Here is an 11,438-nt window from a genome sequence, read left to right as displayed (position 1 = left end):
CGACTCTGCTATCCTCAACTGATGATACCCTGACCTCAAATCGATCTTCAAAAATATTCCCGCCCCTTTTAACTGGTCGAACAAATCATCAATCCTAGGTAAAGGGTACTTAATTTTTTACTGTCATATTATTCAACTCTCGGAAATCTATACATAGCCTCAAGCTTCCATCCTTCTTCTTTACGAACAACACCGGTGCACCCCATGGTGATGAACTTGGTCGAATGTATCCTTTCTCCAGCAAGTCGTCTAACTTGGTCTTAAACTCTTTCATCTCAGCCAGGGCCATCCTATATGGAGCCTTTGAAATAGGTCCTGTCCCGGGCACTAAGTCTATAGTAAACTCAACATCCCTCACAGGTGGCATCCCTGGAATTTTTTCGGGGAAAACGTCAAGACATTCATTTACTACTGGAATATTTTTCCCATCATCTCTACCTCCTTCTTCTATCCTTTGGACGCTACACAAATACAGTGGATGTCCCTTTGCTACACACTTCTTAAGTTGCAAAGCAGATATGATTTTTAACCCTGATTTCCTCCCCTTCCTTCGATAAGTTACTCTAACCTTGCCCGAGCCACACAATGTGACCTTTTGGGCCTCACAATCAATTTGGGCCTTGTACTTGCCCAACCAGTCCATCCCCAAAATAATATCGAGATCTTATAAGTCAAGCTCGATTAAGTCTGACGGAAACTCTACATTTGAAATAACAAGAGGTACACTCTGATGCATTTTTGTGCAACTACCACTTCCCCTGATGGGATAGCAATATCTAAGGAAACAGACACCAGACTCTCTAACTTGAGTCTATCTACTAAAGTTCTAGAAATAAAAGAGTGAGACGCCCCTAAATCAAACAAGACTTTAGTAGACATAGAACAAATAAAGAAATTGCCAATTACCACATCAGAAGCAGTTGCAGCCTCACGGCTGTTCATCTCGAACACACGACCCTTGGGAGCAGCTCCACTGTTGTTGTTGGGTCCAGGCTTAGGATTGAATCCGCTGGGCTGAATTAGCTTGGGTTCATCTTGGGGTTTACCCAATTTCTCATTTGAAACCTTCTTGTAACACTCATACTCACGGTGGCCTAGCTTTTGGCAGTAGCGACAAGTCACTAGGATTCCCTCACAATCCCTTCCTAGGTGGTTTTTCGCACATCTCTTGCAAAAATAGGTTCTCTTGGGTTTGTCTCCATTCCCACGGTTCCCATTCCCTCTTTCAAAATTACCCCTGTTGTCCCTTTTCCTATTAAAATTCCCACTCGGGTTCCCCTAAACCTTGGGTTTCTTCTCACTCCCATTGAAAGCTCCACTAGGCTTCCTCTTCTCCCCAGAATAGTTTCCCTCTAGCTCTCACCCTTTGATCCCATAAAGGTGCGCTGCCCTCCTGTAAACCTCATCTAAGGTCTCAAAAGTCACTCCTCCCAATTTCCCTTGAAGGGTTAAAGTCAAACCTTGCTCAAACCTTTGGGCCTTAAGCGCCTCAGTTGGCACTACCTCAGGTGAAAATCTCATTAACTCAATGAACTTGCTATAATACTCATTAATTGTCATGTTCCCCATTCTAAGGTTTGTAAACTCCATACACTTTTGTTTCCTCAAATAGGCAGGGTAAAACTTCTCTCTCAAAGCTTCCTTTAATTGAGCCCACCCAAAGTTAGGATTACTCAACAAGTCATCTCTCCTTTGACTCCACCACAAATCGGCTTCCTCTCTAAGGTAATAAACAGCATTATTGACATTTAATTCCTCAGGGCAATTAATAGCATCAAAAAGTTTATCAAATTCTCTCACCCAATTTTCTAAGCTCGCAGGGTCTAATTTGCCAAGGTAAGTGGGTGGATTGGCCGCAGCTATTCTTTTAAAAACTTTCCCAAAAGCATTAAGGTCATTATGAGCTTTTCCCTGGTTTGAGACAATACCAGCTATGTTTTCGGTTATTTTGGTTAGCCTTTTGATGACAGAGTTGACCTTGGAACTACGCTCTTTCTTAATTCGTTGCCTTAGAGACATGATCCTGAATAATGTGGTAATTATACACATGAATTTACAAACAAATTACTCATCCATCCAACAAAGACTCAGAGATGAGATAACTTTACTGTTCACAAAATATCTTGAATACTAAACGTTCATCAATTTAACTAGAAAGTCTAAATTGCCATTTTAGAAGCAACTCTAAGTAAGGTCTCAAAAAAAAATCATCACAAGATTTATCATAATTTGCATACAATTATATCACACAAATCAACAAACACTACTTCACCATATAATTCATCGCATAAGAGTGCAATTCACCTTCCAATCCTTTTCCAAGTTAGGAATAATTATCTAATAATAATTCATAAACCTTCACTAATATACCTTGGAATATAAAATTCCCAAAAGTCTATCAATCTCAATGCAATTCAAATTTTAATTCGAACCTTTATATACTAAAACATAGTTTAGACGTTTGCTTAGTCCATATGCACATAATTCACGTAAAGTTCGAAATCATTTTTGAATACGTTTCAAACTCTTTAATTTAGGAAATATTATATATGTATAGTTATAATTTGAATACTTGATTCATAATGTGGATTAATTGGACCAATGAGATCCCAGGTAGGAGAGGTTAGGGACGACGTTGCCCTGAGCCCAAGTCCTGCCTAGCCAGAGCTCATTGCCAATCAAATAATCCCCACTATTAATCTTTCGTCATATTAAAATGGAAAGTAGTTTTTACTTAAATATATACTTAATATATACTTTCAGAAAACAAATGCGAAACTCTATCTTATATGCCCCTCATAGGTCTACCCATCAGTTTTATATTTCAATTTTTTTTTTAATCTTTTTAAGACCCGAAAATTGATACCACTTTGTAACACACCCAAATTACTCTCTAATATTAACAATAATAATCCAACTTTAGGGAGTAAATTGGGAGTATTACCGCCACGTGATTATGCAAGGCTTAACAGAGTTTTGCAGCGGAAAATAGTACTTGTCTTTCATTAATAATAATAGTAATAATAATAGTTTGATACACTTTCAAAGTGACTACAAAAGTAACTACTGATACTATGTTTACTAAATTAAACTAGGTGATCACCGGCTTCACCGCCCATCATTCCCAATGCAGCATATAGTTTACGTTGTCCGATCGTCATCACCTATCTACTTATCAAAATTATAAGTAGGGCCAAGCCAAAACAAAACAAATATGTATTAGCCAAAATGATAAGTACAAACAAATGCTAGACATGTAAAATCAATTTAATTAATTAAACATGCTTTCGAAGAGATTTAACTTTAATAAATCAGAATTTATCCAAACCATTCCTGAATAGAAATTCATGTATAAAAACTTCTCAAAGAACCAATTTCCGAAATAACCAGCTTTCCGAAGATAATTCCGAATAGGATGGATTAGTTCATGTTTTCATAAATCATTTTCCCATCTCAGTGTGCACACCCCCCAAGCTAGTAACTCCTTTACGTAGTGCTATCAAGGAGAAAGACTAGGTCATACAAAGTCCATAGTCTTCAACTTACTCCGCATAGTGGGAGTTAAAATCCAAAGATCCAAGGGGTAAATCCTGTTAAATAGACCTTCCAATATCCCATACTCGGGATAATTTAAACAATAAAGCTTCCTTTTTAAAACATCTTGAATATCAGTACAAGTTTATAATCAACCGTATGAAATATTTAAACATTTTAGATCAAACACTTAAAACATGTTTCACCAAAATATATTTCACGAACATTTAAACATGGTTCGAAATCATTTAACATGTAAATCACATTGCATATAAAAGTCACTTTAAAAGATCTAGCCACGTGTACGTACCTTGATCTTTGAACAAAATTACGGAGCTCCTAATTTCAAACCCGAAATTCCTCCTATAACAAACCAATATTTCTAATAAATACTTTTCAACCCATAGACACAAGGCCTTAGACTATCGACTTTGACTAGTTGTGCATGAACAATTTATTATCATAACCTTTTTATAAAATCAACACTTGTATTTATGAAACTATCTTTAATAATCCATAATAATAATAAGAATAATAATAACAGGAATTAGTAGTACTATACGTAAGCAAGTAAGTAGTGCTTATATATGTGAATAGTAGTAGTAGTAGTAATTTGTGCAAGTATTTGTTGTAGCTAGTAGTAATAATAATAGCAAACATCAACAGCAACAACTACGATAACAACAACAATAATCATAACAACAGTAGTAGTAGTAGCAGTAGTAGTAGTAGCAGTAGTAGTAGTAGTAGTAGTAGTAGTAGTAGTAATAATAATAATAATAATAATAATAATAATAATAATAATAATAATAATAATAATAATAATAATAATAGGAAGTAGTAGTAGTACGTACAACATAGAAGGAATAGTTGTAGTAGTAGTATTAGTGTAGTTGAGAGTAGTAGTAGCATATAGTTGGAATAAAATCAACAACCACAACAATAATAATACTATTAATATTAATAATCATCATGCATTGTAGTAGTACTTAAATTAGAGGTAGTACCTAGTTATTAGTATTTAAAACTAGTGGAGATTAAGCTTAGAGATGAAATAATTAAGGAAGAAGTAAGGAGTGGATGGTGTCACCTTTGGTGGTCTGTGGCTGCCGGTAGTGGGTGGCCAGATTGCGACAAGTGGTGCTCGCGGTGGAGTTCACGACCACTATATGAAAGTTTAGGGAAGGTGAATATAAAGGAGGAAATGGAAGGGAGGAGGAAATGGAAGGGAGGAGGAGATGGTATGGTTACAATGGCCTCCATCCATGGGTATATATAACCCCAACTCAGGCACTATTCCAACCGATTTCATAAATACTGCCAACCCAATTAATGCAGCCAACCTAATAAATGTTGTTGGCCTAATAAATGCAGTTGGCCCAATAAATGCTGCTGACCCAATAAATGCTGTCGGCCTAATAAATTTTGTGAATATGAGTAGTATAAGGGTTGACTTTGATTACGGAAGGAGAAATAATTTAGTACTTGTTAGTTTGACTTGGAAGCAAAATACTGGAGGTTGAAATTTCGACAACTTTGAGTTGACTCATATAATTATAAAGCGTAATAAAATTATATCTTTGTAAAATCATATATGGACTTAAATAGGTATTTTGTATAATGAAATATTTCGGAAAAATCCATATTTAATAATTAGTAAACGACTTTAAAAATATGGGGTATTACAAGCAATGCAACAGCAACAAATCGGTTACCCTCAGAGACGTGTGCTCGACGGAGCAAGATACGCGTTTCTTAACTATCTGTTTTAACTAACGCTAGTTTGCAGGTATTGGAATTAAAAGAATGATTTAGGATCGCAGAACGTTCTGAATCATTCTCCGTCCCTACCGATACTTTGACTTTTGTTTTCGAAACTTGGGTTTCTCCAAACTCAGTCAAAGTGGAGGCTTCTGTTTTAACATGTCGTTTGATTATCAAACAGAGAGAAAGTGTGAAAAGTCTAGCGATGAAGATGTTTTTTTAAAATATCTCTTCTTTCTGTTTTTGAAAATATTTCTTTTCTTACCCTATTTTTGAAAAACGTGCATTCCAGTTTATTTTGGTACATGATAAGGGTCCAATAATGGTGTAGTTGGATGTGGCTTGAAAATACCTTTCCAACAATATATTATAAGCCCAATTCCGATGAATAATGAGGAAGTTATGGCGAAAATACTAAACTAGGTCCGGTTTCGTTTTTATATGTGGCCCAATGATCTAGAGGAGGGCCTATTATTAATTATCATTCCTAAAGCTATTAGGATTGATTATAGACTTCTAGAATATTCTAGAAGGTTCTTTTAAATCCTAATGGAGTTAGGATTGATAATTATGTTTCAAAGAGTTTGAAATTGAATAAAACTACTCCTTTTTAGAATCCTTGTTTTGTACGAAGTGGAATATAGTCAGATTTTATTTTTGTCCCTCATAATATTTATCATAATTTTATATCGTTAGATAGATCTTGAAATTATCTTTCCAATGATATATTATAATATTAAATCCGAGCTATAACAAAAAAGATATGAATGGAATATGAAAATCTATCAAAAACTGACACCGTCCAACTATTTCGGCCATATCTTTCTATCTAAAAACATATTTTAATCTTATTCCAATTGGGTTGGAAAGTAGACTTCAAGAGCTTTCTAACGACATATTATATGCCTTATTTAAACTTTTGGATCAAAAGATATGATAAAAACAAAAGTGCATGAAACTGATTATTAGCGCCTGACGACAAGCATTAGCGTCTGGCGCTAACCTTCAGCTCCTGGCGCTAATGTCCAGCGTCTGGTGCTAATTGTGTTTTATTCTCGTCAAAACTCTGATTCGTTTTTTTATTCTTCCGACTTATTTTCTCTATAAATAGCCTCTTAAAATTCTGTTTTCAATCATCAATTCTCAACAACCATCAATTCTTATCACCAACTCTCATCAAGAATTTCTTGATTCTCTCTCTCTTTCTAAACCAACTTTTTTACATATAAAATTCCGCATTCACAAGATCTAAACACACCTAGCTAAATTCGAAGTTCCCTTCGCCCTAGATGTGAAAAATTTTAATTTCTGAGGGTTTGGTCCCAAATCTCTCTTTCACTTATTTAATTTAATTGTAGATTTTATATTTTCCTTGAAGTTACTAACGTGTGTATTTTGTTATTAGAAAGAGATACGAGGCATCCAAGTAAGTGCTTTAATTGTTTTATTGATATTATGATATAGAATTCATGTTTAGGGTAAAGAATATTATGTCAATTATGATTTCTGTGATGCCTTTTATTGTCTTTCCTAATAGTATAATTAGTGTTAGGGTTAAAGCTTTGATTTTTATTTCTTAGTGACATGCTGGGGTTTGTTATTAATCTTGTTAGTATCATGCCTAGGATCTTGCTTTCATTATTATGCTTTAACATGATTATGATTATTATAATTAATATTATTATGATTATTTTTATTATGATTATTTTTAGGTTGCTTGATATATATTATTATTATTGCTTGATCACACCTTTTATGCATGTTTAAAGGGAATTTGTACTTGTAATCACGCTTAATAAGATAATTAATATCTTGTTTAGGGTTAATTTTATTATAATTCGAGTGATCGCCAATAATAGATTTATTTGTGCATTGATATTCAACCAACATAGATAAACAGGTTTAGGGTTAATCCTATTGATTGCATTTTAGTCAGAAAGCGCACATGAATACGATCAGAATAAAGTAGAGGCCTATTATTAGGGCAGGTTCAATCTCTTATAGGTTGGATTTGTACCTTCATCCCGAACTACCAGTCATGGTTCTAGACCTATTGGAGTTGACGATCTCCTGGATCGTTAAGGGGTGTAACCTTCACCCTGTGAACGGTTTACAAGTTTCTAAAACTTGTTGGTGACTCTTTTGCTCTATCTTCTTTCCCTTTGGACGCCACCGTACTTAAGTGTATGATCACAGTGGGGTTCAAGCTAGGGGTAATGCTTGAAATATTCCCTACAACGTGAAGCTAGCTAAAACCATGGCTTTAATTTAATGATTTTATTAACCTCTAGCCTTCTTCTTCATTGTCCATTTTACTTCCTATCTTCATACTTCCAACCATATGTGTGTTTATCCAAGTTTCTTCTCATCTTCTAATCAACTACTAACCTAGACTCAATTTGATCCAAGTACTTTAATGAACCCCAAAACTTATCTTATTTTTCATACCTTCAGTTCTATCTTTTCCACTCTATAAAGACTATATATAGACCCACAATCCTCCTCAATTACTCACACAAAAAAAAAAAAAAAAAAAAAAAAAAAAAAAAAAAAAAAAACATCAGAAATTGCCTCTCTTACTCACCCAAAGATACACGTTTTTCCTTCACTTAGGTGAGGAAAATTGGTTTGGAATTATATTTTAAAATTGGAAGTTTATAAATTGGAAATCTATTGGTTTGGAAAGCTTTTATTGATGAACATACTACCCTTGGAAGGTTTAATTTTAGAAAGTGTAATTTTGAAAGTGACTTGTGACAAGTTAAATGGTTATTTCGAAAGCATGTTTGACTAATAAAAGTATTTACATGCCTTGCACTTGTACATTGACAGGGTAAAGTCGTATCCCCTAATCAAAAGTAAATACCGAAATCCTCTAACTAAAGTAGACAGGGAAGTAGGGTCGATCTCCACAGGGAAACAAGTCTTTTTACTCCTAATTAATTATTATAATCTAAATTATCTAAGTAACCAATATTTATATTTGAGTATGAAACTAAACTACAAAGAATAGGAATAGGGAGAAAACAATATATAAAAGGATCTAGGGCATAGGTTCACCAATAAATAATACTCCAGGGTAAAACATAGTAATCAATCATTGACATTGCATAAATAACATGATTAACAGGCTCTCGCAATTTATTAATCAACATAGATCTAACAGGCTCTCACAATTTACTAGATCTAATTTCTTATTGAAAATAGCCTTTAATATCAAATTAACATCTGCTCGATTCATCAATTTAATATTGCTATACTTTTACAAGCCGCAATTGTAAAACATTAAAACAATTCAATTTGAAATTATCATGCAATATCAATAATCAATAATAGTCAATCATCAATGCATCAATTAACCAGATTGTAAAGGGCTTTCGCTACGTATTACAATCACAGAATTAATCTACCGATATTAAATCTCATCTCTCGAATCTCGACTTAACCATTTATAAATTAATCTGCCTATTGAAACTAGACCTAAACATTAATTCTCATCTCTCGAATCTTGAATCAATATTGTCAAACTCATGCATAAAAGATAGGCCTAATCTAGTCACAGAGCATTAAATCAATCAATAGGAAATTAATCTAACATTGATAATTAACAATAGTAAATTACCCCTTCATATTATTTATTAGATCCCCAAAAACCTAGAAATTAAACTACTGACACATATTAAAAACTAAACAAATCAAAGCAATAAAATAAGACATGATTAAAGGAAGAATAAATAACTAAGATTAAGAGAAGAGGAATCGTTACCAAAATAAATCTAGAATTAAAAGTAGAATTAAGAACAAAGGTTTAGAGAGAGAATTCTAAGAGAATAATTAAGAGAGTAAAGAAAGTAAAGAGGAGAGGAAGAAGAGGTCCTCAAATCGTATTACGGAGGAGTATTCATACTCCGTACAAAATCCTAAATTAAAACAAATTAAAACTACGTTAAACATCTCCTAAGAAATACACGCGCCCGATCGGGCGAGGCACCACCCGATCAGGCACGCCTTCGGGCGCCAGCCTTTGCTTCTCTCGCCCGGCCAGGCGCGCCTCCGGGCGCCAGCCTTTTTGGCCTGGCGCCGACCTTTGCTTCTCCCGCCCGGCCGGGCGCGCCTCTGGGCGCCAGCCTTTTTGGCCGGGCGGCTCTCTTGGGCCACTATTTGGACTACGATTGGGCTCCAATTCTTCGGGCCAATCTGGGTTTCCTCTTTGGGTCTTGAATACTCGGTCCAAATGCCCCGGTATCACCTATACCGAGCCCTTAATCACCGGTTCGATGGCTCTAACCGGCCCTGGGCTATAAAATCTGGTCGTGTTTCTCCAATGCTCGTGATTGCTCCAAAATATCTCGGGAAAATACTCCAAAAGCATAAATCCCTGCAAAAGTCAACCAAATCTACGAAAACACTAGAAAACCCCAATTAGTAATAAAAGTGTCTCTAAAGAGCCAAAAACACTACTAATTATGACCAAGGGACAGGGGTAAAATACTATATAAAATAGACACATCATACATACTTAGCGTTTTTGCTAATCTGTTTTCCTTTTTGTTTTAATTCGCCCTGTTTACCATTTTGGTTAAGCAGTCTTGATTTCAGGTGTGGAGCGAATCGTTGCTTCGGAATCAACTTTTAGCATAAGAAGTCGAATATTGAATAAATGGAAAAGTTCTTACATTCGTGAAAATGTGGAGGCTTTAATAACAACTCGTAGTTGGATATTCTCTTATGAAAGTAAGTATTTTTTACTCTTTTTTTTAAAACATATGTTCCTTTATTGTTGCACTTATAGACTTACACAGTGTATTTGGTTATATTATTGATTTTAAATTATATATTTTACGTTATATTTATACTAATTTTTGTTTTTATATTTATGTAGCAAAAAAAGATGATGGATTTGTTGGTTCTTATGTGGATTGGGCTCCAACTGAAACACGTGCTTGATGTCAAAAAATTTAAGGGTGGAATATTGGAGTACGATAGTATCGGATAGTTAGAATATTAGTGTGGTTGCTATCTTTTTCAATGAGATCTTGTAGTATTGAACATTTTGTTATGAACACGTTGATGTAGAAATTACATTTTTATTGACCAATTGACCAGATTGGTAAATAAAAAAGACCCTTAGCGATAATTTGGTAAAAGAACTTACTTCGGCGACAATTTGGTAAAAAAAAAACTAACCTTAAGCGACAATTTGGTAAATAAAATAATCTCAGGCGACAATTAACCCAAAAAATACAAAAATTTCCGATAAATTACTCGCGAATGCTTAATACAGTTCGTTTTTCTTGTTATTTTACCAACCTTTTTTACGGAAATAACAATTTGAAGAAAAAAACGTTAAGTATCAATTTTCACTTAAGTTTCATACCTCTTATTAATGAAATTTTTTTAAAAAGGGGTTGGAAATAAAAAGGGATGACATGTAAATTCAAAATTTTAAATGGAAAAAATAAATTTAAGAACACAAAAACAAATTAAAATAGGATTTTTAAAGAGTTTGTCGGGAAAAAATAGATTTTTTGGTCTAAATGTCGCCGGAGTTTATTATTTTTACCAAATTGTCGTATATTGTTAGTTTTTTCTTACCAAACTGTCGCTGGAGTAAGTTTTTTTACCAAATTGTCGCTAGAGATCTTTTTTATTTACCAATCTGGTCAATTGGCCCACTTTTATTTCAACACTTGTGAAAGTTGTGACTAATTAGTAATTAGCATTAATTTGCTATTGAAAATGTTTTGAAGCTTGATTTCAGGTTAATTTATGCATACAATTATTCACTGAAATTTTAGTAAATTTTTATTAACCTTGTGTTGAAACACTGAAACTCCACAAGTTTGATGTATGGATCTTATAGTATGGCCTTAAATTTTCAATCATTTTACCAATTTGTTATAAGTTTAAACACAATGGTGGAAAAGGAATACAAAATATATGTAAATTATTTACTTACAATGTTACACATTTAATAACCAAGTCGGTTTCAAGCTATTTCGATTTAGTCGTGTTCGGGTCACACACATAGTACAGGCTTAAATCGATTTAGGTCATTTTGCATATAAGGTAGTTTTAGTTCGGGTCAATTTAGGTTTTGGATATGTTCGAGTTAATTAATTCGGTTTAAATTCAGGTCA

General features: G+C 34.0%; 1 protein-coding gene across 1 annotated transcript; it reads right to left on the bottom strand.

Annotated features, from left to right (window-relative positions):
• Window positions 1-699: 699 nt before the first annotated feature.
• On the bottom strand, window positions 700-2,019 carry LOC110701661. Its single transcript, XM_021879275.1, has 2 exons — window positions 1,402-2,019; window positions 700-1,098 (listed from the first exon to the last, which is right to left on the bottom strand). Exons 1-2 carry the CDS (start codon window positions 2,017-2,019, stop codon window positions 700-702), a joined length of 1,017 nt encoding a protein of 338 aa, XP_021734967.1.
• Window positions 2,020-11,438: the final 9,419 nt, after the last annotated feature.

Source organism: Chenopodium quinoa, unplaced genomic scaffold (genome assembly GCF_001683475.1).
Source record: "Chenopodium quinoa cultivar QQ74 unplaced genomic scaffold, ASM168347v1, whole genome shotgun sequence".
NCBI lineage: Eukaryota > Viridiplantae > Streptophyta > Magnoliopsida > Caryophyllales > Amaranthaceae > Chenopodium > Chenopodium quinoa.
The sequence above is the reverse complement of the archived record's forward strand: the minus strand, read 5'-3'. Positions and strand labels throughout refer to the sequence as shown.